Source organism: Diutina rugosa, assembly GCF_008704595.1.
Source record: "Diutina rugosa strain CBS 613 chromosome Unknown scaffold78_size38515, whole genome shotgun sequence".
NCBI lineage: Eukaryota > Fungi > Ascomycota > Pichiomycetes > Serinales > Debaryomycetaceae > Diutina > Diutina rugosa.
The window spans coordinates 1-25,480 of record NW_022995063.1 but is presented as its reverse complement, the minus strand read 5'-3'; the positions used below and the strand labels follow the sequence as shown (position 1 = coordinate 25,480).

The 25,480-nt window shown below is 51.4% G+C and overlaps 8 protein-coding genes across 8 annotated transcripts; 6 read left to right on the top strand and 2 right to left on the bottom strand. All coding sequences in view use genetic code 12, as the record gives it.

The window, feature by feature from the left end:
- Positions 1–646: 646 nt before the first annotated feature.
- On the bottom strand, positions 647–2,359 carry MNN23 (Mnn23p; the record flags this gene model as incomplete). Its single annotated transcript, XM_034155624.1, has 1 exon — positions 647–2,359. The coding sequence occupies one exon, from the start codon at positions 2,357–2,359 to the stop codon at positions 647–649; it is 1,713 nt and encodes a 570-aa protein (XP_034014913.1).
- Positions 2,360–2,671: 312 nt separating this feature from the next.
- On the top strand, positions 2,672–3,277 carry DIURU_000291 (U2-type spliceosomal complex subunit; the record flags this gene model as incomplete). Its single annotated transcript, XM_034155613.1, has 1 exon — positions 2,672–3,277. The coding sequence occupies one exon, from the start codon at positions 2,672–2,674 to the stop codon at positions 3,275–3,277; it is 606 nt and encodes a 201-aa protein (XP_034014912.1).
- Positions 3,278–4,343: 1,066 nt separating this feature from the next.
- DIURU_000290 (uncharacterized protein) lies at positions 4,344–6,926 on the top strand (the record flags this gene model as incomplete). Its single annotated transcript, XM_034155602.1, has 1 exon — positions 4,344–6,926. The coding sequence occupies one exon, from the start codon at positions 4,344–4,346 to the stop codon at positions 6,924–6,926; it is 2,583 nt and encodes an 860-aa protein (XP_034014911.1).
- A 257-nt stretch (positions 6,927–7,183) lies between these two features.
- On the bottom strand, positions 7,184–10,666 carry TIP120 (Tip120p; the record flags this gene model as incomplete). Its single annotated transcript, XM_034155590.1, has 1 exon — positions 7,184–10,666. The coding sequence occupies one exon, from the start codon at positions 10,664–10,666 to the stop codon at positions 7,184–7,186; it is 3,483 nt and encodes a 1,160-aa protein (XP_034014910.1).
- An 857-nt stretch (positions 10,667–11,523) lies between these two features.
- DIURU_000288 (uncharacterized protein) lies at positions 11,524–11,865 on the top strand (the record flags this gene model as incomplete). Its single annotated transcript, XM_034155579.1, has 1 exon — positions 11,524–11,865. The coding sequence occupies one exon, from the start codon at positions 11,524–11,526 to the stop codon at positions 11,863–11,865; it is 342 nt and encodes a 113-aa protein (XP_034014909.1).
- Positions 11,866–14,391: 2,526 nt separating this feature from the next.
- Positions 14,392–16,728, top strand: ACO2 (aconitate hydratase; the record flags this gene model as incomplete). Its single annotated transcript, XM_034155568.1, has 1 exon — positions 14,392–16,728. The coding sequence occupies one exon, from the start codon at positions 14,392–14,394 to the stop codon at positions 16,726–16,728; it is 2,337 nt and encodes a 778-aa protein (XP_034014908.1).
- A 1,986-nt stretch (positions 16,729–18,714) lies between these two features.
- ILV6 (acetolactate synthase regulatory subunit) lies at positions 18,715–19,599 on the top strand (the record flags this gene model as incomplete). Its single annotated transcript, XM_034155557.1, has 1 exon — positions 18,715–19,599. One exon carries the CDS (start codon positions 18,715–18,717, stop codon positions 19,597–19,599), a length of 885 nt encoding a protein of 294 aa, XP_034014907.1.
- Positions 19,600–20,640: 1,041 nt separating this feature from the next.
- DIURU_000285 (DEAD/DEAH box helicase) lies at positions 20,641–25,134 on the top strand (the record flags this gene model as incomplete). The annotated part of the gene is made up of 1 exon (XM_034155546.1): positions 20,641–25,134. One exon carries the CDS (start codon positions 20,641–20,643, stop codon positions 25,132–25,134), a length of 4,494 nt encoding a protein of 1,497 aa, XP_034014906.1.
- Between the last annotated feature and the right edge of the window lie 346 nt (positions 25,135–25,480).

Sequence of the window (25,480 nt, the reverse complement as noted above, 5' to 3'; positions counted from 1 at the left end):
CACGATTGCTATGGAGCCAAATTGGATACTGAGGTACTTGTTAAAGTTCCATGTACGGTTTTGAATAAATCCTGCATGTAGAGGAGGACTTTTCAAGGCATGCATTCACCATTGGAAAGACAAGTTGAGTAAGTTCTGAATCTAAACCGCCCACCTCATCCCAGGGCTGTGTAGCATTTTTGGCTCCCCTTCAACCGAGACCCACCCAGATGGACTGAACCTTCTACGAGTAACTTTTGTTAGCAGACCACGTCGCCCAGGCCGCTGTAGCAAGAGGTTGGCTCCGACCACGGTAGTGGCAAAAAGTGGCTCTCATTTCTCCTTCGACTCAGTGACGAGAAAAAACGGGCAGATTGCAAGTCGGAAGCGTAGTTAACAAATTCGTTTGAAATTCCATCTGATCCAACTCCAGGGTTGTTTGCTTATTGAGGATGTTGGCGATATATTGTTGTACTTCCTGGGTACGACTTATAGAACTGGTAGTTCGTGATCATAGAAATTGGAGCTATATAGATGAACTATGGACGTCGGTACTCGTATGGCTCAAAAATGGGTATGACGGGCAAGGCCAGTTGTTTGTCGCTGATCACCCACGTAAAACAGGTATGGAGACAATCGTCCTCGATAGTATTTCTGGTCGTCGGGGCTAATCCTTTTTCTCCTTGTCCTTTTTCACCTCGGCCTCGAGCCATTCGACTTGGTTCTTGGCAAACTCGCAGATCAACTCCAAGTCGACTTTGCTAAAATGGACAAACGAGATCCGCCGCTCGCAGAGGACGCTGCGCACCTCTTTCCACCGCTCGACCTCGAAGTTGACCTCGACGGGGGTCCACTGGCCGTTGACGACCTCGTTCTTCTTATAGGTGAGGTCGCCGTAGAACCGGTGGCGCAACTTGTTATGTTCGGCGTCGTAGATCTCGGGCTTCTGCATCAAGTCGATGGGGTCGAACTTGGGCCAGTTGCAGTGCATGGCAAACATCTTCTTGTGGACGTGTTCGCCAAACGTCGACTTTAAGAGGTCGTCGCCTTGCGAAAGGGTGACCAGATTGATCGTTTCTTCCCCCGTGGGTTTCACGGGATCTTTAGCCACAAGCTCATACTTGGCGTGGTCCTCGATGGGGTCGGCCTGGCCCATCGCCACCCCCTGGAAGTTGCCGTCCTGTTTCGTGTACCCCATGGTGCGGATCGCCGTCTTCACCTGGTAGTAGGGCTCGTTGACGACGTGCGCCGCCGCGATAAACGTGTCCTTGTCGCCCTCGCCGTCCTGCCCCAGCGAAAACATCCGGTAGTAGAGCTTGGGCCCGTACATGTTGTAGTACAACAGCAAGAGCAAGGTGCGCGGGTGCAGCGCCTTATTGATAAACAACTGGCCCAGTTCCGTCAGCAAATCCGGGATCAGCCCCTCCATCTCGTGGAAGGGCACCGAGGCCATTCCCTCGGGGTTTAAGTTGGCCAGCGCCAGCTTATCGTGGGCCAAAGGTAAGCGATTGTAGCGCACCCGCTTGTTTTCATTGACCTTGACGCCGGTGATGTCGTAGAAATGGGGTGTGATCAGGCGGCGCCAGTAGTCGGGCCACGTGATCATGCCGTAGGTGGTGGCGACGTCCAGGTCGACCAACGGGTCCGGGTTCTCCAACACGTAGTTGTCGCTGTCCAACAACAACACCTGTTCGAAGCTGGACACGATGAGCGCCAACGGCTTGTACTGGTAGTTCTTGAACTCCCACCGGTTCATGATGTCGGGCCCCAACACGTCGGGGACAAGCACGCAGCGGGCGTTGAGCTCGGGGAGCACCGTGGTACAGAAGTCACGCTCCTTCTCAAAGTCGGAGAAGGTGGGGATGATGAGCTCGACGGGGAGGGTCAGCCCGAGGTTGCGGAGGTTGGTGAGGGCGAGGAACGAGAGCCACAGAAAGCGGCCGCCGCCAATCAACGCGATCCCTTTCGTCCCCGGCTTGTACACGTCTTTGGAAAGCAGTTGCGGGAGGCGCTTCATCAACGCCGCGTGCAGCGCTTTAAACGCGGCGACGTTGGCGTCGCTGACGATAAACTTCAGCGTGAGCGCCGGCTTCGAGAACCCCTCCAACGGGTCCTTTTTGTTGAACTGGATCACCTTGTCGACGTCGCCTTCGTACTGGGGGCGGGTCTCGGTGAAGAGGTCGAACACCTGGTTCCAGAACTGGTGCAGGTCTTTCACTTTGCCGTGGGCGCCCACCACCGGTTTCTCCTGGGCGGGGGCGGCGGGCTGGGGCAGCGTGAACGCGCGGTAGTGCTCGCGGATGGTGAGCAGGTGCCAGTAGGTGACCACGGCGATGAGCAAGAGCACGGGGAGCACCACCTTCGTCTTGAACCGGGGCATGGGGGGTGTTGTGGCGCTGGGGGCTAACGTGTCGACGGCGCCCGCGACTGTTTTTTCCGCGATGCCGCGGCGGCGGCGCCATCGTGGCAGCCACCACCGGTGGGGCTCTTAAGGGTACTTATCCCATTCTAGTTTTACTTAGTATCACTAAAAACTTTGGTGTATCTGATCTATTTACTGCTTGTGTTGTTTTATTGTCGTGTTCCTTACTTTTTGTTTCCCAGATCATGGTGATGGGGGATCAGGGTGCGGTGCGCGATGCGCGGTGATTTGCGCCGCTTAAACAGCCAGGCGACCATTACCCCATAATATATGAGCTACAACGGTATTGGCCTCCAGAGCGCTCGTGGCTCGGGCACCTCGGGCCACATCCAGACGAACCTTGCCCACCCCGGCGACCACGACCACCACCCTTACGAGGCGCGCCAGCAAAGCGCCGCCCGCCACCGCAAGCACCAGACGGCGGCGGCGCACCACCACAAGCAGCAACAGGCCCGCGACCGCTTGCGCGACGAACACGCCGCCAAGCGGGCGCTCGAGGTCCGGTGCGCCGAGCTCCGCGACGAACTCGAGGACGCCAGCGAGGACGAGGCGGTGATCACGGCTAAAGTGGCCGAGCTCCGGGCCCAGTTGATCAAGGAGTACGACGTCGTCGACTACGTGCCGTTGAAACGAAGACGCCGCCAACCAAGCGAAACTGAAACAACCCACCCGCCACATCCAAGCAAAACTGAAACCCACCAGCCACATCCAAGCAGAACTGAATCTAGCCACCCGCCACCACCATCGCCACCGGATGGCGAAGCTGACAGTGACCACGACTCGAGCTCCCTGGCGGCGGAGGACGCGGCGACGGTGACGGAGGTGCTTCTAAACTTGGCGAAAAAGGATCAGGCCAAGGATAAGTACGCTACCTGAAACCGACCACCAACGTCACGTGATGGCAACGTCAACCACAACATTGATTTCACTGGATAGACGCCATTTGTCCTAGCATTGACGACACCGGGTAGCCTCCCCACTCAGTGTTTCCCTGCTGCTTTCTGCTGCTGTCAACCAGGCGCCGTTGGCAAGCCGAGTAGACTCTAGCCGACTCGGGATAGCTGGTCTAGCTGGTCTAGCTGGTCTAGCTGGTCTAGCTGGTCTAGTAGCTGGTCGAATATAGCTGGTTTAGCTTAGGTGATCTAGTATAACTGATCTAGTATAGCTGATCTAGTATAGCTGATTTAGCATAACTGGCCTCGTATGGCTCGGTGTATGGCTCATCGAGGGTATCCCGCTGGGCCTCGTTTACACTTATAAAAGGTGATTCAACGGAGTGCCAACCTATGACAAATGAGATTAGTTGTGGTACTAGTAGCCATTCGAGAAATTGTAGGGCATTACGGGTATTGTGGTTGCTAGAGCCAATGAACGGTAATCTAATCGAATTGGTGGTGGCAGCTTAGGAGATAGATTTTAGTCAATTTCGGGTAGGGGAACCGTTGTCTACAGGCACCAATTAATGGTTATGGCCTCGTCGATGAGATATATAAACAAGCATGGACAACACCTACGAATGACGACTCGTCGGGCCCATGCCGCTTGTCCTCTCCACTGGTTAAGTCACAAAAATCAACTTCCATCGAGATTCCATTTGTTAAGATATCTCGTGGTGTGCCACATTCGCTTTTGCGTTGCTGCCAGTATCACATAGACACATCCTATTGTAGTGTATGGTCATCCCCACGTGACTACCATCAGCACCCTTTCGATGGTTATCATCCTACTCATCATGATCATCCTATCCATCATTTAAATAAATGAAAAAGCGTCTGTTTACGCCGTTGTTTGTGTGTTGATTTTGCGTGATCTCTCTGCCTCTCCTAATTAGGAGTCGCGTCGCGGTCACCGAAAACGTCACTCCTTTGCTCGGAGCGGTACTCACCACCAACCACCCACCAATTACCACCAAACCACGGTAGTAGCCGTCCTTTGCCCGCCCATGCTGACGCCTCCCATCCCCAGCCGACCTGCCAAACAGGCGGCAACGCCCGCCGGCGACACCGCCAGCGACAACGGCGACCCCTTGGTCGCGGCACCCCCGCAAGTCCCGCGGCGGCCTAACCGGGACCCCCGCCCCGACCCCGACGCCACCACGCCGGAAACCGACTCGCCTCGCCTCCCGCCACCCCTGGAAACCGATGCTGGCGCCGATAAACCCATCCCCGAGGTGCCCAGTCGTCCGGGGCGCCGGACAAACACCACCGAGCTGGTCACCTCGGAACTGACCGCCGAATTGACCACCGAACCCGCTCCCCTGAAGCCGTTGGAGCGGTCGCTGCTGACGGCGATGAGCGAGCTGCTGATCATCGACGCCTACGCCGCCACCCCCCATCGGGACCTGATCCCGATCCCCGAACAACTGGGGCTCGCCGGCGGTGGCAACGACGACGACGACGACGGCGATAAGACCCCCGGCAACACCGAGCCGCAGGTGTCGATGAAAGTGGAGGAGGACGAGCCGATCCCGGGGGGGCCCGAAGACCTGCTGTTTGACGACGACCAGGAAACCGTGAGCCAGGACGTCGAGGACCAACGCGACCGCAACCATATGGTGCTGACGCTGTCCCCGGCGCCGTCGGCGGAATCCCGGTTCGGCCACCCTGAGGCGACCCCCGTCATCGGCTCCGAAGCGACGCCTAAAACAACCGACAACACCTCGGAAACTACCACAGAAGAGCCCCAGACCGTCACCTCTTCGGAACCCACTGAAGCCAAGATCGCCGCCACGGAGTCAAGTGGGAAGGACGCTGCTGAATTGGACCCTGTCGAACCCGTCGATAACGAACCGGTTGAACCACAGCCAACACCCAAGCAACCCCTGGAAACGGTGACACTTGACAAAGATGCCGACCCCAAACCCGTGTCCACGTTCGAGGAGATCGAGGAAAAAGTCAACGAGCAACCTCAGGCTGACGACGAGGCGAAGCCAGTTAATCACGACGATAACTCGGACGCCACAGCCACCCGGTCCCTGGATGATGTCGAGGCACCGACGACCAACGACAACGTTAACGACAATGACAAACCAAAGGAGACTAACCCTGAACAAGATGTTGGCGATAAGAAAACGCTGACAGCTCCTGGAGAAGCGACAAAACCCTCTCAACCAATTGATGGCGACAAACGCGAACCATCGACATCGACGGCAACGCCGGTGATTCCTAAACGCCCACAACGACCTTCCGTCCCCAGTCGCCCGGCCAAGAAGCCTTCCGTTCCCAGTTTGGCATCGACGGCAGCCGCTGACGATGCTACGGCGGCGGCAAAACCCAAGGCGCCTCCTCCCAAACCGAAGAAGCTTTCCAGTAAGATTGCCGCGTTCCAAGAGATGTTGAAGAACCCGCAACCGCCAGCGAGACTGGCGTCGCCCCCGAAGGACGAAGGGTCGTCGTCGCGTAAGCTTTCGGCGGATAAGCGCGGGTTCGCTCAAAATCTCCAGGGGATGATGGGCATGGGGGTTCCCTTGCCGGGTATGGCGGCCACCCCAGAAATGCTTCGCAAATTGAAGTCTCAGGATGACGATGCCGCCGATGACGACGATACCAAGCCGTCGACGAAAGTGGCGGGTCCCAGACGGGCTCGGGGACCGAAGAAGCGGCTTCCCAAAGCCCTTGAAGAGGCGAAGAACGCCACACACACCCCTCGCTACCAAATCTCGACTGGGACGCTCTGGTCAATAACTCCCGCCGCCGAACCGGCGCCTCCTCTCGATTCACACCGCACCGATCTGATTGTCTCGGAACAGGGTATTGAAGAAGACCACATGTCCGAATTGAAAGAGACGGTTACGTTGGTGGATGACAGCGATACCGACATTTTGAACGCGCTGACGGTGCAATCTCACCCCAGCGAAGCTGCTGATGACGCCACCGTTGGACCTAGAGAAGGGGTCGCTGACGCCACCGTGGAGCCGACCACCCCCTCGACAAATACCCCTTCGACCGAAGATTCTCAGCCTACTGAAGTACCGAGACCGACAGCGGAAGAAAGTGCCAACGTACCGCATGTACCTCGACGTCCAGGGCGACCCGCCCATTCCCCCGCCACCACCGAGGGCAAGCCGATCCACGATGACACCAACGGTGCGTTTGGAAAGGTGCAGGGTGATATCCCGGGGAGCTTCCCCGAAGGGGACACTCACGTTGTCGTCAACCCCGTGACCCGCACTGCCTCTGACCTTGATGATAGCGTCGCTCCTAGTGTTGGCATGGGTTCGCAAGCCACCACTGAAGGGGACTGGATCAGAGGCATGTTCAGAACCGATAGTGATCTTGGTTCTGCTCGAGGTGCGGGTGAAGGCGACTTTACCCGCACCCTGACCTATTCATCGGAGAAGCCTGATGGCCTCGTTACCGAGGGCTTCTCTCGCTCGCTGACTTTCGACCGGCCCCCCGCGATGACCACCACCCACGAAGAGTCCGAGGAAGCGCCCGACGGCAACACCGAGACATCGTCGTTCGAGGAAATCACCGCCGGCGTCGATGACGATCACTTTGTCGAAATCAAAAAACATGAAGATTAGGATCTCCCTCCAATGATCACCCAAAAACCTATAACATTATGCATATGCAAATTTCAATACACATCTTTGTCGTACCCGAATTTCGAGTCGAATATTGACTTCTTCCCTAAAGTGCTCAATACGTGATGAGGGGACCCGTCATCGGGAAGTCGTCGACTTGACGGCGAGCCACGAGCCAATCGTGGGTTTAGTTTAAGGTTATAGTCTGAAGCAATAAAATTGAGTTGACAGAAGCCATATGGTGTCATATATTCATCCTACAAATAGCGAGCCCCTTTGCTCATTTTGACCAGACTGAGAAAGCGCTGCCACGCCTGGACGACGTCGGAAGGGTAAGCCTCCTTGAAGTTGTAGGTTTGGTCGACCTTCTTCACCAACTTAACGATCGCCTCGATACGGTTTTCAAACGATTCCACGTCCTGTGGGTGGGCATTTTTAGCAACGTTCTTCTGGAGCAAGGCACTGAGGTTGTCCATGAACGTCGAGAACGTCAGCGGCACCCCGATCACCACCCGAGCAAACTCCGACTGGTGGCAGTCGATGAAATGGATGAGGTTTTCGCAGGCGACCTTGTTCGTGACCACGTCGGTGTCGGTGAGCCCCAGAAGCACCATATTTTTGACCACTTCTTCGAGCACCTCCAGCTTCACTTCAGAAGTGAGCAGCACCAACGAGTAGAGGAACTCGTAGGTCAAGGTGCGGATGACCACCCCTTCGTCGTGGATGTATTTGTGGGGCCCCATTTGGATCACTTTTTTGAACAGCTCCTCGGGGACCATCTGGTTAAACAACACCGGCAACACGGTGTCGGTCAAAAGCGAGATCACCACCGCGGTGCGGTTGTGCAACGCCGTCAACAATGTGCCCACCGCCGCCTCGCGCACCTTCAAATTCACCACCACGTCCATGTAGTGGCACACAAGCTGGAGGAATTGAGCCAACTTGGCGTCGTCGTCGAGTTTGGTGACCAACTGCTTGGCGATGGCAATCATCACGTACACCAGCAGCAACAGCAAATCGCCGTGGCGCTGGTGGAACTTGGCAAGCAATTGCGTCAACATTTCCGGGTTACGCAAACAGATTTCACTGAGCACTTCGCCCGAGCTTTTAAGCTCTTCAGTAACGTTGTTGCCAAGTTCAGAGATCAGCGCCACCCGTTCGACGATGGTCTCAAACACCTGTTTGCCCGTGGCCGGGTCCACCACCTCCACGGGCCCCTTGAGGGCCATCACCGCGAGCCAGCGGTGCTTAGACAGCGGCGACGTCACGTAGAAGTCGACGAGCACCGGCAACTGCTGTGGGTTGGCCTTGGTGATCAGCCCCACGCAGTACGATACCGCCAGAATTTCGTCTTTCGTCTGGGGCGTCAGGTCCAAAAGGTCGTTGATCTTGGTCGACACGGCCACGCCAAAATCAGCCGCACACCCAAGGAAGTTCAAGTTGAATACCAGACTCGTCGGCGCCGCTTCCGCCGCTCTGACTGGTTCCGACAACTTGCCTGCCACCGCCACGGTGGCCAAGGCGCGGGCAGCAGCAAACTTCAGCTTGTCGACGCGTTCGGAAAGCTGTTGGTAAAACTGGCCAAAGTCGCCGTCGGCGATCGCCATCGACCGCACGAGGTCGTACCCCGAGTCCGCTACCGGTTTCTCGTCCAGACTGTTGTTAATGAGCTTAATCACCATGGCCAGCACTTCGGGGGGGTATTGATTAAGCAAAGTCAACACCTTGAGCTCCTCATCGACGGTACGCGCGTGCGACGCCGCCACCAAACGTAACACGTTTTGCACCACGGCCTGGGTATCGATGTCGTGGGTGTGGCCGTGGATAAGCAAGTGGTAGAGGAGGCGCAACGCGGCGGTACACACGGTCTCGTGGTTGGAGATGATGAGCCCCGTCAACTGGTGGATGACGTGACGCGCCTGAGCCTCCAGAAGCTTATCGCAAATGTAGAATAAGCTCTCCAAAGTGGTGACAACATTGGTTTCCCCCGCCAACTGGGACACAATCAGATCCACCGCCGGCTGCGTCCACTCGTCGGCGCTGACCCGGGACACAAGCACGGCAAGACAGCGGATGGCAAGCTGGATCAAGTCCAGTGAGTACTTTTTGTTGGCGTTGGCGATCTTCTCCTGGAGATTGGCGGCGATTTTCAGCACCCGGGTGGCGTCGGCGATGGAGCCGCCGTCGGCGCGGTCAAACAAGCTGGTGAGCACCGAGATCAGCTCGCCAATGATGTTGAACAGCTTATCGTCAAGATTAGCGATCAAGTCGTCGAGAATAATCAACATCAGGTCGCGGTCAACTTTGGCTTCGTCGACGGCAAACCGGAAAAACGCGAGGACATCCAACGAGTTCGTCGGGTGCTTCAGCTTGGCAAACACCTCGACGGTGTCGTGGGTGAGATCGGCGTCGTTGACGACCTCGACTAGCTTCAACGTGACCCCCAATTGGCCCGGTTTCTCGAGTAATCTCGTCAGGGTAAGGTGGACGACGTCGGGGATGATGTTGACGTTGCCGTTGGTGATCAACGCCTCCACCGTCTTGATGGCGACGTGGCTCACGTGCTCGTTGTCGTCGGTGATGGGGGGGACCGGAACCAGCAGTCCCAACGCGCCGAACCTGGTGGCGGCCGCCGCCAACAACTCGCAGGCTTTGGTGCGCACTTTCCACAGCCCGTCCTCGTCGCCGTCGTCGCCGATGTCGTCGTCGTCGCTGAACTCGATGTCGTCGTCGTCGCTGTAGTCGTCGTCGTCGTCGCCAAACGGCTTATACCGGAGAAACCGCTCGCAGATCCCCACCACCTCTTGTTCCACCAGGGTCAAGTCGACGCAGGCGGGCAGCCCCAACACCTGGGTGAGCAACTCAAGCAGCCGCTCGACGGTGTGGGTGTGGTCGTTGACCTGGTCGTAGTCGGTGTCGTCGATGTCGACGGGGTCAAGGTCGGTTTTGGCAAACGCCCACACCACGTCGATGGAGCTGTCGGCGAGGTGGCGCGTCGCCAGCTGCGACGACACGAGCGTCGAGAGCAACGCGTACTGGACGGGGCGGTGGTGCTGGCGAAGAATGCTGGCGCCGGCGGCGTCGAAGTCGGTGAGGTAGTGGCACAAGTAGCCGACGGCGACCACCGCCCGCCGCCCCACCAACTTCGCGGTGTCGTCGCCACCGTCGCCGGCAATGGCAATCTCGATGAGCAGCTGTACTAGGCGGCTCGCCTCGCTCGGCTTGAGCACGTACCCGTACAGCCTGATGGTGTCCGTCAACACCTCCATGGCGTCGAGCGACCGCGGGGCGTCGGGCTCGGCGAGCGCCAAAAGCGTGTCCGCCAACACCCGCGCCAGCTTGGCGTCGAGCTTGCCGCCGGCGCCGGCCTGGATCAACCCGCGGAGCGCCATCGTCGGCACGGTGGTGGTGAAGCCGGGCCCCGGCTGGTGGTGGCGGTCGGCGGTGATCATCGCGTACAAGTGGCTCGCCACCTCCACCACCATGTCTATGGGTAAGAACGTCACCAACGGCGCCACCAGTTTCACCGCGTGCAGCTGGACGTCGGGGATGGGGTCCTTTATGAGGTCGTACAACTTGGGGATGAACGTGGCGACGTTTTTCGACGCGATCTGGGTTTCCTGGAACGGCGCCAGCGTGACGTATTTCTGGAAGTCCTGGAGGGCCATGAACCGGATGTCGGGGTCGACGTCGACGGCGCCGTCCCGCAATTGGGTGAAGTTGATATCGGCTAGTGACATCGGGTGGCGGGGTCAGTGGTAGGCGCGCGCGCGCGAAGATAAATAGGGATAGGGCTGAGACAACAAGACAGAGACAGTACAACCAGACAGGAAAAGAGGAGACGATAGATCATGACTTAATTTAAATAAAAAGATGATGGGTTGTGTGAGTGAAAAAATAATGACATCGACGTGATTCGAACACGCGCATCTTACGATAACAGAAACCCCAACCTCACAGTTGAGAAGCTATATACGTTAAGCTTGAGTCTGCCGCCTTAGACCACTCGGCCACAATGCCAATTATACGAAATTTGTGGTATGGTCAATGATGTCATAGTAGACAAAAAGAGAAAGAGTAATTTCAGTGTAAAGTTGAAATTTTGGCAATTGAATTATCTGAAAATCATGTCTTCTATATTAAGTATATAGCCATGGTGTCGATTTTGAGATTACCTCGATTTCTGTTGCATAAATCACCAATCGATTCAAAAAGAATGGAACCAATCTCTTAGTAGAAATGGATAAAATTGGTGTTTTCATGCTACTAATGTATAAGTACGCTGCATTTTCAGTTCACTTCAAGCATATTAAGCACGCCATGTTGAGTGGTATCCCCAGAAGGTACGAATTAATGAGAAAGACAACCCTGACCTCCAATTGTAATCGAATTGATTGTTTTGAATAAAGAATTGAAGAGAGATACAGCTTCAGCACACTAACATTGATTAAAACTCGAGTCGACTACGATTTCGAGGTTTTGAATGCTTCATATTTAATTAAATTATGGGATAACGAAGAATTGTAGACCCTTACTCAAAATCACTTTTGCAAATAACTCAACATCCAACTCGAACCAACAGCAACAGAGCACTAACATGGTGTATAAAGTGAACCCAGCGTTGGATGTATCTCCAGACCGTCCACTTTCGTTTCAGCCACTTCACAGCGACTTCGCCTTGAAGCTGGACGAGCTCGGCCAACGAATTTATACCAGACTTGTCAATCACGAACTGTTTGTAATTATCAGTGGCACATTTGACCGTACTCCAAAAATCACTGATGACGAAAAATTCAAGTTGGATCGTGTTCTTAAAGATTTTGAGAAGGCTTGGTCAAAAGCCAACGCGAAGGCTATCAACAACTTGGCGGACAAGCTTCGTGATTTGACTATTCACGAAATAGTACAGGTTTTGCTCAAGATCAAAGACCAGTTATGAAAGAATAAAGAGAGGCTTGTGCAACGCTACCAAATGATTTTCCAAGGCCAAATAAAACTCAGTCCCATAGACCTGAAGGAGCTCCAGCAATTTTTGAACGATTACGAAAATAAGCTCAGTGAAGCTTCAGAAAAGGAAACGGAGACATTGAACCTGCTCCTCCACGTCACACTTGGTGAAAGTAGTTTTTTCTACATGTGCCAGCTGGGTCTCGCGAACATCATTCCCATACTCTTGGATGATGGTCTCATGAAGTTGGCAGCTGTAACCGTCTAATTGAGTGTGTATGATATATAAAAATAGTCCTGATGAGCTTGTGACAGTAGCTGAGTAGTATATGCGANAGTTTTTTTTTTTTTTTTTTTTTTTTTTTGCATCAAAGACGATCAACTAGTGCAGATTAACGCCCTGGCCATATTTCGGCTGATAATCCAGTTCACTACCCATATTCCTTGAGCTATATCATGCCCTATCCTTTCACCTTTGTCCCTCTTTGTCAGACTTACCCAACCGATCTCGACCGCCACCTATCTCGAATCTGTTGGGTCATGGCTCCCAGAATGAACAGGGACAATTCATGTAAGTTAATTACTACGTTCACCTTGTCGTACTTTTGTTGGTCAATCATGCTGGCAATCACGCTGGCTTACGAATTCCGCCGCCGGGGCAAAACGTTCTCGAAGTTGCTCTGGCTACCGAACTGGAAGACGCCAAAGTGAAGGCGTGCTATGATCTGATTGCCTACATCGAGTCTTTGTCAGCGAACTTCGTTCGTAACTATGATTTAGGGGATTGGGTGATGACATTGTCGCAAACTATGCCGGAAATGCTTACCAAGGCGACGTTGCTTGTGGCGTTAATGCTATGCTTGCGGGATGACAGATTTTATTTCAGTATCACGCCCAGAAAGTACAGAGGGCTCATTTTATGGGCTATTCACCTACCTAGGTCGTTCGCTGAGTTGGCTGGGAACGTGTTGGCTGATCTAGCGTTGTAATCCTGGCTGCCCTGCGGCAGTGATCGGGAAACTAGCGTCTCTGGCAACCTTGTAGGTCAAAAACTCGTACCTTCAGCACGTTGTCAAGCTCTCCGAACTTACGGAATTCGAAATCAACCTGATCGCTAACGTCCTCCTTGCTTTTAAGGGAAACGTCCGGTAGAATGCCGTGACGGCGGTTCTTCAATCGGGCATAGACCATGTTATCAAGGCCAAGATTATTTACGCAATTGGCAATGGGGCACGGCGTCAATTGGCATGGCCGTTGCCGAACTCGGACCCTGCAAGAGACGTGCTGTTGCGTCTGAAGGTGAAGATGAGCAACGTTGCCATCTTAAAGTGAAGCATCCCACTCCTTGCCTGGTATCGATTCATCAATTCGTTTTCAATAACTGCAAATTCCACACCTACCCCGGTGATGGCGACAGCAACGTGCCGAGCATCCACCCGTCTGACGACAACCTGTATTAAGACGAGCTGTCTGACTCAGCTTCTTAGACCTTGGGGTCTATGGGCAATGCCCAATCATTTAATCAGTTTTTAGTTCGTGTATGAAATTGAAAAAATCAGTCCAAACCACACCAAGAACGTATTCAATTGGCCAATTACACAAAGCACGGAGGGAAAGATACAGTCAAAGGTAAATTTTGACCATGGTTCTTCTCTTTATTGATTCGGGTGTATCGTCATCGATATTGTGCGATTTTATGATACTTTCAACATCCTCAAAAAATTGCCACTTATCAGTAAAGGACATTAAATCTTGTCAAAGCAGTAACAAACTCACATCTAAATGGCCTTTCGACTTAGTATTGGTGTGCTGAATCACACTTTCGAGTTCATGACGCCTTCGTACACTGTGAGTCCAAGCAGAAGCGTATGCTTACAAAACTTAGCGGAGTCCATGCAGATATACGTTAAGCAGCATGATCTAAAACGGGCAGCAATGACTTTATTGTAGCCATTTACGAAGCAGTGATTGTGACCCATTCTAGAGACGGCTAACGCAACGTTCTTTCCCGTAGCATAGTATCAAGCTTTAAATCATACATAAGCATAGTTTAAGGTGTACCCCTGTGTCATCGTGCCGTCGCCTTACTCCGTACATAATGGACCAAAAGTGTACCTGTCTCATCGGGCCTTCTCCACAATCTTTGTCAGGTGACCGGTACCGGCGCCGGTGCGGCCCAGCGAAAAAATTATGATTCACATGTTATCGCGCGCCGCGCGCGCGAGCCAATCACCTCTGAGTCATAGTCAGCAGCTAACTCACAACTACCGATTGCCGCCAATATCCTTAATAATAAAAGCTTTATTATGAAATAATTTTCCATAAAAACCACCAAACGAATCACTTCACCCCATTTCTAATTCCCTCCCTGTTTTATCGGTGCCGCCGGCGATGGCTGACTCATAGTCGGCTCGCCGCGCCGCGCCGGCGCACAGGCGCCGGCATACAGCGCCAGCATAAAAAGCCGGGGGTGAAAAATTACACTTTTCCACCACTCACCACGCCACTCCACCGCCAAATGCTTAGAGCCCGGCGCTTGCTAGCCACGCGCGCGTTCGACGTCCCCGCCGAGTATGCGCTGAGAACCCCGCCTTACCAAAAGCTCGTCGCCAACTTGGAGCGGGTGCGCCGCCAGTTGCCGGCGGCGAAATTGACGCTTGCGGAGAAGATCTTGTACTCGCACTTGGTCGACCCCGAGGAGCTGTTGGCCGGCGCCCGGCTGGTCAGTGACATTAGGGGCGAGCGCTACTTAAAGCTTAACCCCGACCGGGTGGCGATGCAGGACGCGCTGGCGCAAATGGCGCTCCTCCAGTTTATGACCTGCGGCATGAAGCTGACGGCGGTGCCGGCGCTGATCCACTGCGACCATTTGATCGTCGGCAAGGACGGCGCCGACGACGACTTGAAGGCGCTGATCGCCACCAACAAAGAAGTGTTTGATTTCTTACAGCTGTGCGGCGAGAAGTACGGGATCCAGTTCTGGGGCCCGGGGCTGGGGATCATCCACCAGATCGTGCTTGAGAACTTTTCGGTGCCCGGGCTTATGATGTTGGGGACCGACTCGCACACGCCTAACGCCGGCGGCTTGGGCGCCATCGCCATTGGCGTCGGCGGCGCCGACGCCGTCGACGCGCTCACGGGGACGCCGTGGGAATTGAAGGCGCCCAAAGTGTTGGGGGTGAAATTGACGGGCCAATTGTCTGGGTGGACCCTGCCGAAAGACGTCATCACCAAGCTCGCCGGCATCTTGACGGTGCGCGGGGGTACCGGCTACATTGTCGAGTATTTCGGCGACGGCGTCAAGCTGTTGTCGTGCACGGGGATGGCGACGATCTGCAACATGGGCGCCGAGATCGGCGCCACCACCTCGACCTTCCCTTACCACGAGGCGCACCGGCGCTATCTTGTCGAGACGGGGCGCGCCCCCATCGCCGCCGCCGCCGACGCCGCGCACGCCGCCGGGTTTTTGGGCGCCGACGCCGGCGCCGACTACGATAAGGTCGTCGAGATCGACTTGACGACGCTCGAGCCCCACGTCAACGGGCCGTTCACCCCCGACTTGCTGACGCCGATCTCGCAGTTTGGCGCCAAGGCCGCCGAGGAAGGGTGGCCGCTGACGGTGCTGGCGGGGCTCATTGGCTCGTGCACCAACTCGTCGTACCAGGACATGCTGCGGGCGGCGCTGCTTGTGCGCCAGGCCGCCGCCGCCGGGCTCAAGCCCAAGATCCCGTTTTTCGTCACCCCCGGGTCGGAATTGATCCGGGCGACGATCGAGCGCGACGGCCTCGTCAAAACATTCGAAGATAACGGCGCCGTGGTGCTTGCCAACGCCTGCGGGCCCTGTATCGGCCAGTGGGACCGTACCGATATCGATAAGCTGCTGACGGCCACCAACGCCATCTTCACCTCGTTTAACCGTAACTTCCGCGCCCGTAACGACGGCAACCGCAACACGATGAACTTCTTGACTCTGCCGGATATGGTGACGGCGATGATCTATTCCGGCGACGCCAATTTCAACCCCGTCACCGACTCGATCACCAAGGAAGACGGCACTCAGTTCAAGTTTGACCCGCCTCAGGGGGACGAGTTACCCTCGGCCGGCTTCATCAAAGGCCGCGCCCAGTTCTACCCGGACCCGCTGCCCCAGCCCAAACCGGAAGTCGAGGTGAACGTGCTGCCGCTGTCGGACCGCTTGCAGCTTTTGCAGCCGTTTAACCCTTGGAACGGCGACGAACTCGAAACCACCGTGTTACTCAAAGTGGAAGGCAAGTGCACCACCGACCACATCTCCGCTGCCGGCGCCTGGCTCAAGTACAAGGGCCACTTGGAGAACATCTCGTATAACACGTTGATTGGCGCCGTCAACAAGGAGACGGGCGAGGTCAATAAGGCCTACGACCTCGACGGCACCGCCTACGGCATTCCCGAGCTCATGATCAAATGGAACCAGGAACAGCGGCCGTGGGTCGTCGTCGCCGAACACAACTACGGCGAGGGCTCCGCTCGTGAGCACGCGGCGCTCTCGCCGAGATTTTTGGGGGGGCAGATCATCTTGGTGAAGTCGTTTGCCCGCATCCACGAAACCAACTTGAAGAAACAAGGGATGTTGCCGTTGACGTTCGCCGACGAGGCCGACTACGACCGCCTCTCGCTGGGCGACAAATTGACCACGGTCAACTTGAAGGAGATGATCGCTAACGACGGCAACAACGGCGGGAGCCTCACGGTGCGGGTCACGAAGCGCGACGGGTCCCAGTTCGACATCGAGTGCAAGCACACCATGTCCAAGGACCAGGTCGATTTTTTCAAGGCGGGGTCGGCCATCAACCACATCGGCAACCAAAAGAAGTAGCATGTGCATAACAATAAATCAAACCTATAGATATCACAATTAGACTGACTGTACCTCTATAATTTGTGATTTGCCAATTGGAAAATGATTATAGTATCAGGGAACTATCGTTGATAGTGCAAATACGATATTTGCAACGTCTATGAGGTTCATTCTATTGGTGAATTTAACAACGATTGGAATGTCGAGGACTTAAGCCAGTGCCAAGCAGTGTATCCGTTGTTTGCTAGAACCAATCAATGACAAATAAGGTTTTAGCCAAGGTAGAGAATCTAGCCAGTGCTAGATGATAGAATCGTTGTTGCCAGAACCAAGTAATGGTGAGTGGGATTTAGGCTATTGCAGATAACTTAATTGTTGTTTGCTAAAACCAATTAATGACAAGTAAAATATTATGGTACCAGAAACCATATTAGGCAGTGCCAGATGTGTACCCGTTGTTGCCAGAACCAATTAATGGTTGCTAACTCAAAGGAAGTGGGACTTACGCCATCGCAGGGAGTGATAACCGTTGTTCCTAGAACCAATTAACGACAAAAAAAAAACAAAGATGGTACTTGTAGCCAAGGTAGATGGTTGTAGCCAGTGCCAGAGAGTGTAGCTGTTGTTGCCAGAACCAATTGATGGTGATTGGGGTGGAATTTAGTCATTGTCTGCAAGTAGAACCGTTGTTGCTAGAACCAACTAGTAGTTAATTAATCGAAGATGGTGGCTGCCAGAGCCAGAGAGTGTATCCGTTGTTTGCTAGAACTAATAAAGGGTCATTTAATTCAAGGTAAAAAGAATATAGCCATTGGCAGATGGTAGAACCATTGTTGCCAGAACCAATCAGTGGTTAGTTAATCGATGGAAATGGTATTTATGCTATTGCAGGGAGTTGAAACTGTTGTTGCCAGAACCAATTGAAGGTTATTAAATCTATAGTAGTGGGATTCAAGCCATTGCAAGGAGTAATAACCGTTGTTGCTGGAACCAATTAATGGTTGTTGAATCGATGGGGTGGAATTTAATCATTGCCGGTTAGTGGAACCGTTGTTGCTAGAACCAATTAACGACAAATAAAACAAGGATGGTACTAGTAGTCAATGTGTATTTTTTAGATTACTTTCGTCACTATTAACACAGCAGAGAGTCGTTCCTTTATAGTGAAAGTTCGAGCCGCACGAACATCAACAACTGACTTTTGATAACCAAAAAACTTGTAGCATGGTTTACACTACTTTCAGAAGCTTTATTGATTGAGTGGTGAATGTATTCTTAGAGTATGGGGTTGATTTTGCTGGACTAGCCACAGGTACCAAACTTATCAAACAGTTGCGAGACCTGGAAGCGGTTTGTGGTGCGGCTAGAGGCGACACCACTCCTGCTGGGCTAATCATCAATCAGTTTACGAATCTTCTCTCAGTCCTACCTCTACACCACTGTTTATTGATAGCGCTAGATCAACTCACAAAAGCGTCCCTCCCGATACGCAACGGATTAGCCGTGCGAAGACCAGTAGTAGTCTAGACCAATAAATTAATGATCCCATAGATTCTGAAACTTATTGGAGCCTACTGGCACTAATAAAACCATTATTTAGAATATTTCATTCAATTTGACGGGTTTAGAGGCTGTGGTTCTCTGGCTGATATAAACTATACGTGTCGCGGTACCCCATACTCCCATGACTCATAACGAGTCATCTCGGCACTATACCTCCGATTAGGGGGCGCCCCCTCACACCACTCCCAACAGGGGAACAACCAAAATCAAACGACAAAACCACATAATATAATCGCTACTCGCTTCATCCACCACCACCACTACCACTGAATATGGTTGAGGGCATCCGGTGGTCCGTGGCGACACCCTACCGTTTTTACCGGGCCGGTACCGGACATCCAAAATCTCAAACGCTCACCCACCCGCGCACAATTTTCCACCACTGACTTTTTCCTCCTCCACACTACTTCACACCACCGACAACCCCCACCCCTATCTTCGATGATTCGGACTGTTTTCAGACAGGCTGTGCGGAGCAAGCTGCTGCTGCTGTCGACCTCAGCATTAGCGTACAAGCTGTTGCACCGCAACCAGAAGCGCCCGCCCCTCCCCACGTTTGAAGCGCCCAACTGGCTGGCGGAGGAAGCGGTGCTGTCGATCCTCTACGAGACCCCCGTCCCCTCTAAAGCCCCCCGCAAACAACACGTGCTCAACTGTCTCGTGCAAAACGAGCCCGGGGTGTTGTCGCTGGTGTCGGGGACCCTCGCCGCCCGCGGGTTCAACATCGACTCGTTGGTGGTGTGCAACACCGAAGTCAAGGACTTGTCGCGGATGACGATTGTTTTAAGAGGTCAGGACGCCGTCATCGAACAGGCGAGACGCCAGATCGAGGACTTGGTGCCGGTATACGCCGTGCTTGACTACACCAACGCCGAGACCGTTAAGCGGGAATTATTGATGTGCCGCGTGTCGTTATTGGGCCCGGAATACTTCCAGGACCTCATCGCCCTGCACAAAGTGCAAGTGAACGAAGGGCTGGCCATCCCCGACTTGGGCGCTAAGGAATCGCAGTTCCACCCGCTGAACTTGGCCCCCTCGGAGGCGTTGCGCCAAAAGCACAACCACTTGGACCACATCACCACGCTTACGGAGAAGTTCGGCGGTAAGATCGTCGACATCTCCGACCGCAACGTCATCGTCGAGTTGCTGGCGAAGCCGTCGCGGGTGTCGCTGTTCATCCAGCTTTTGCAACCGTTTGGCATTTTGGAAATTGCCCGCACGGGGATGACGGCGTTGCCGAGAACCCCCTTGGAAGGCATCCAAGAAGACGACGACGCCATTGATGCCGCCGACATCGTCGACGCCTCGCAATTGCCCCCTGGTTAAACACTCATATAAATCATATAGCCACCACGAGCCGGTCGTAAATACCACATAATGTTATTGAGTCAAATCAGATTATGATTGGATTGTGTATAAACGATGATTAGATATCTGTAGCCTAACGAGAGAAAGAGAAGCATTTATGGATCTGAGTGTCGTATCCCAGAGGACAGACTGAAGAATCAACACCGATGTGATAACTACGTAGACCTTCTATAGTAATATGTGAAAATTGCAGATTAATTGAAAGCCTCGAAAGTTTGGAAGGAAGTATAGTATCAACAATATCAGAGAAAACAGTGGAAGCATCGATTGGGGTCTGATGGATCCCGTTGATGTAGCGAAGCTCAGTCAACACCTGAAGCTTCAACTTGTAGAAGCCTCGAGGTCGTTTGCTTCGTGGCACTTCAATCAAGAAGATAATGACTGGAGGTAGTTGCAATAAGGTTAACGATAATTTACTAGGCTCTGGAAAACATGGACTTGAAAGTAAGCCCTCTTTTCAGCGAATATGGTCATCATTGGTGATCGTGATTAAGATATTAGCACAAGGCAAGGCCCCCATGCCTCGCAGCATTTTCGTGAAGAGCTCTATGGTGGACGTAGAAATTAGGTGCAGAAGTCCCTTAAATCTCAACAGGTCGTGATGGAAGAATGATATTGTTGACCGAACTTACCTGATATCAAGCTCTCTGTGAAACTTGGGTGGAATTTGGGAGAATGTCAATTGGGAAGATGATGTCCATTGAATTTGAGCGGCGAGTGTGGCAGACGGAATTCGGCTAGCCTATACCGTAGTAGACACCCACCGGCTAGCCTATACCGTAGTAGACACACACCAATCCTCCATTGAATTACAATCAACATATCGAAGAAGCTCACTCTATTCACAAATAATCTAGCTGTGATTCATATTGGATTACCCGTATGTTACGTCATCATTGACTCCAGCTTCCTGGAAGCTTTATCTAACGTGGGCATAGCTCCTAACCGGACAAGTCAAATCACGCAAAGGAAAGAAGTGATCAACTCTCACATATACTCATGAAGGTGAACCGCCTCGACATCCTGGGCATTTTAAGCCTTGTAAAAAGCACAGTCCGGTACAGACTCACTCGCTTATTGCAAGAGGGAAATGACGATGCCGTTAATGAAGACTTGGTTACTCTTTTCGACGAATCCTTCGAGTTACCGTTTGAATGCCCCGACCCTTTGGCGAATTACAAAGCAGTTTGGCCTTACAATGGGAATACATATGATCTCCACGTCAATTCCATTTGTATCAGGGTTGATACGAAATCTTCGACTATGTTTATCTACTCGAAGGCTCTGGACAGTTTAAAACTACCCTCGAAAGCCCTTGTTTTAATTGATTGCAGTGATAACTCAATTATTTCCTCCAGTGAAAGAGCAATTCTGATGCTTACTTTATGGAAGGTTACCACGGTTTTGACATATTCGCTGACAGTAGCAAAACTGAATGGATTGGTTTTGGATGATCCCGAATTACGTATACACCCGAACTTTGACGAGAATAACTTACGAATTACCATCCGCATGGCCATCAAAACCAGTTTCGATCTCTCTCTGGAAATACTGCAGCCAGTCGCGGAGAATTTGAGATGTATTGCTGATAATACCTTCAAAATCGACTCAGTCAACTACAATCTCGATTCTCCAAAACTCCACGAAGTTTTATTAAACGATGCACATGAGGTATCCACTCGTTTGTTCTATCGTGCTGTCAGCGCTTGCACAGCAGACATGCTTCCTGTCCCCGCCACCAACTTTGAAAAATATGAGCTCAGATATAAGTTATTCCCCTTTCAACGTCAAACAGTTGACTGGATTTTACAGAAGGAAAATTTGCAATACAATCAGAAGACCTCAAAATATGAACCCATCCCTGTTGTGTCGCAAGAGGACTCTCAGAATTTGCAGGATTTCAGATGTGGTAGTCACCTTGATTTGAATCTGATTGGTCAACTTTTACGCAGACTACTTTCAAAGCATACTTTTGGATGGGAAGTAGCAATGTACGGAAGCCAACCACGTTTCCTATACAACAAGTACACTGCCCAAACTGCTTCATTCAAGGCAGCAGCAAAGGCTATCGCTAAATGGAATGAAGAACCAAGCTTGCATCTCCATGCAGCAAAGGGCATACTTGCTGAAGGAGTGCGTCTTGGGAAAACCTTTGAGGTTGCTGCCACTATTTTGATCAATCAACGGCCCAAAGACAAGCTGCAAGAGCCTCACAAACTCGCGAATGGCAAGACGATCTTTACTGCGGGCACCACCTTGATAATTGTGCCCATGCGTTTACTTCTGCAATGGGTTCTGGAACTTAAACGTTTTGTTCCTCTGCTTGCTGTTACAATCTATAAGGGCGCCAATGGATACCCCGAACTCAAAAATATTCCCCTGTGCATTGCTGAATCTTTTCTTTGTTACGATGTTGTGGTCGCGGCATACGAAACATTATCTGTTGAGTTGGATCATGCAGAGTACTCTTCCAAACAGCAACCTGCTCGGAGAAGTACCAAAAGAAAGGGCGAAGACAGAAATACAAGACCCAAACGATTACGTTCTTCCACAATGGATCAGTCCGATTTTTCAGTTAACACCCAAGAACTGCTGGGAGATTTACAGACTCCGAATGACTCAGAAGTGTTACAGGGAGAGAATACCGCCACCAGTGTTGATGACAATGATCGCGGTGATGAAGCTCCAAAAGAACGTGGGCTGCCGCTTATGGAACTCCAATTTTGGCGCGTTGTTATTGATGAGTCGCAAACTATGTGTCACGAAGATTCTCGAGCACTTCGGTTTGTCGCATTAGTCCCTAAACATCACGTGTGGTGTGTTTCTGGGATCCCATTTAATGATCTGTTCGAGGACATCCAGTTTTACTTGGATATACTTCAATGTCTGCCCTTCAATGGTGTCAAGTTAGCCTGGAAAATGTTAAAGAGCTGTCCTCGCGAATTTGTACAATTGTGCTCAACGCTAACTATTCGCCACACATATGCGATGGTTTGCGATGATTTTGAACTTCCTCTCCAGCATCGTGTGGTAGTGTCTTGCCAATTTCCCACTGAAGTGAAAAAGCGATATATGTCTATGAAAGAAAAATTTCTGGCAATTCAGCGCCTGAACACCAAGGCTAAGATTAAGGGACTTGAAGAATTGAGAATGTTTTGTGATTTTTCCGTTGTTGCTAGCAAGGTAAAATCGGAAAAAGTGGAATCACACACAAATGATACCCCTTGCATGAAGAGCTCCCTCCAACAGTTGCAATCTTTAACCAAAGAGAAGACTATACAATTTTTTGAAATCCAACTTCAGATGGGAAAATCTTTTGCTGACGTTGCTGAATATTTCTGCTTCAAGAAGATACCACATTTGGCCATTGAATTGTTGGCAGCGGGGATAGAGCTGGTGAAGAATATCCTACGTCATTTAAGTGTGCAAGTTGAGCTGGCAATAACTAACAAGGATAATCTTCGTGCTAAAAGATTTCGCACATTTATGCATCTGTTTGTAATCGTCTTGCACGAATACTACTATTTGACCGGGTTTGCTCACAGTCAGATTCTGTGTGGTGACGTCGATGAGTCCTTTGAGCGGGACTCTGTTGATATATCTGGGTTCCATTCTTTTGATTACAAGAAGGGGCTCTGCGAGATCAGTAATGATGCTGAAACTCTGGCCTCAAATGCGTTGTTCGGTGAAAGAACAAACGATAATGCCGACTCAAAGCTTGTCAGCGAACAATTTTACGATAAAGCGAAATTAATTCGGCAAAGACTTTTTGATATGACTGTGAATCATAATCTCGGATTGTTCAAATCGATAAAAGATAAGCAAGATGAACTTTGTGCTGAGGTTCTGTTGATTGAGTTCAATGCTGATTTGAGTGAAGTTGTTGGCAGTATCTTGAAAGTTAAACGTGTTGAGCAGTTGAATGTTGAAGCGAAGCTTATCAACGAGAAGCTGAAATTGCTTGTTGAGTTTTTAGACAAACTTGATTCGGAGAACAGAATGCTGATTGAAAATCTTGAAAAACTGCTATGTGATCAGGAAGAACTACAAAGCATACGAACTGTATTGAATGAATTAACTGCGGCTCGGGTGCAGGGGCTCCTCGGTGTAATGAGTCATAGATCATGCCAGAAAGAATTAAGTCAATTTGACGACATCGAAGACCTCGAGTCATTTCAAAAAGAGGCATATAAGGTTCGTTCTTCAGATGGACCTCTGTTGTACGAAATTGTAAAGCGGTTGGACATTGCAGGCGAGTCTACCAGCAAGGTCCGTGAGGAAACGGGGATGATTTTAGCACTTCAGCAGGTGTCACTTGATAAATTGACACGGGGGCTTGCTATACACGGCTGTGCTTTATTTGATGCGTTGATCGATTATTCCCATTATGTGCATCTAATATTGGATTCCGTAAAGGAAAACAATTTTCAGCAATGCGATCAACGCACTGTAGCTGAAGAAGTCACACTCAAGTCTACCGAGCACATAAACCTCAAAAAGGCTCTTGACGAAGCTTTCAATGAGCTACGGCATCTTTCTGGGCAAATGTCAAATTTTGAATTACAAGACCTATTGATGTGCCCAATCGATCACACTAAAATATCGATGGGTGTGCAATTGCCCTGTGGTCATCTGTACAGTAGTGTCACTGCAGAGTCAGCTTTCGAAACTGGTACTTTTGATAAATGCGGCATTTGCAGACAACGTCTCCCTGAATTCAAATCGTCTCCTGAATTTCGAAAGTTCACTCAATCGCAAAACTTCTTACGGCCCGAATCTCACCCCAATATTGAATATGAGGCACGCTCCGATGACGTTGTAACAGCACTGAAGGATCATATGAACGCTATCGATAAGCTGGTTGTGAAAAAAAGATATTCCACGAAAGTCGACGTCATTGTTCGCCATATATTGTACTTGAAATCTCGAAATCCTCGTGTTCAAATCGTGATTTACCTGCAATTTTCAAAAATGCTAGATTATTTGGGTGGCGCCCTCAAGATGCATGATATAACGTTCTTGCGGTCCTTAGTTCTGACGAATTCCAAGATTGACAACTCTTTCTTACAGGGTAACACTGATGGTGCAAAACAATTCAAAGCAAGTGACAGTACCGTAACTTGTTTTTTGCTTGACGCACATGCCCAAGATACTGGACTCAACTTGGTGAATGCCAATCACGTCTTTTTTTGTGAACCGCTTGTGAACAAATTCTTGGAACTTCAAGTCACCCAGCATATCCAACGAATTGGGCAGACCAAGTCAACTTCAATTTGGATTTTCATGATAGAAGATACTGTGGAAGAAACGATTTTCTCGATAGCTGAAAAAAAATGGCTGGAATACCTTGCTTCTGCTGATGATTTTGAGAGTAAACTTTTCCTGGAGTACGGTTTCATCAAGGCAATGATTGCAGGGTGGTCGAAGCGTGGAGAATTCATGTCTGATGATGATTTACAAGACATATACAACGCCCTTGAATTTCAGAGTTGAGATGCAGTTCCTCGAGTCAAATTTGAGCATTATCATACCATCACTTATGGAAAAAGGTGTAGTCTTGGTTATTGAACGCAGCATCGGTTTTTCTCGCCTTTAATGATGTCGAGGTTCAATGATGGTCCGGCTTTCAATCAGGCTCTGTTACCATTTTTCAGATCGGCAAATTTGGTCACGCATTGACATGCAGTTGAAATCAAGCTATCTAATATTTGGGTGATTGCATATAGTTAAAAAACGGGTTTCAGTTTCAGCAGTGAAATCGTATCTGTTGGGTCAGCACCCTACTTTACATGCAGACGAGTTGGCAGCTAAATTATTGATCAGTCATCTACTCGACGAG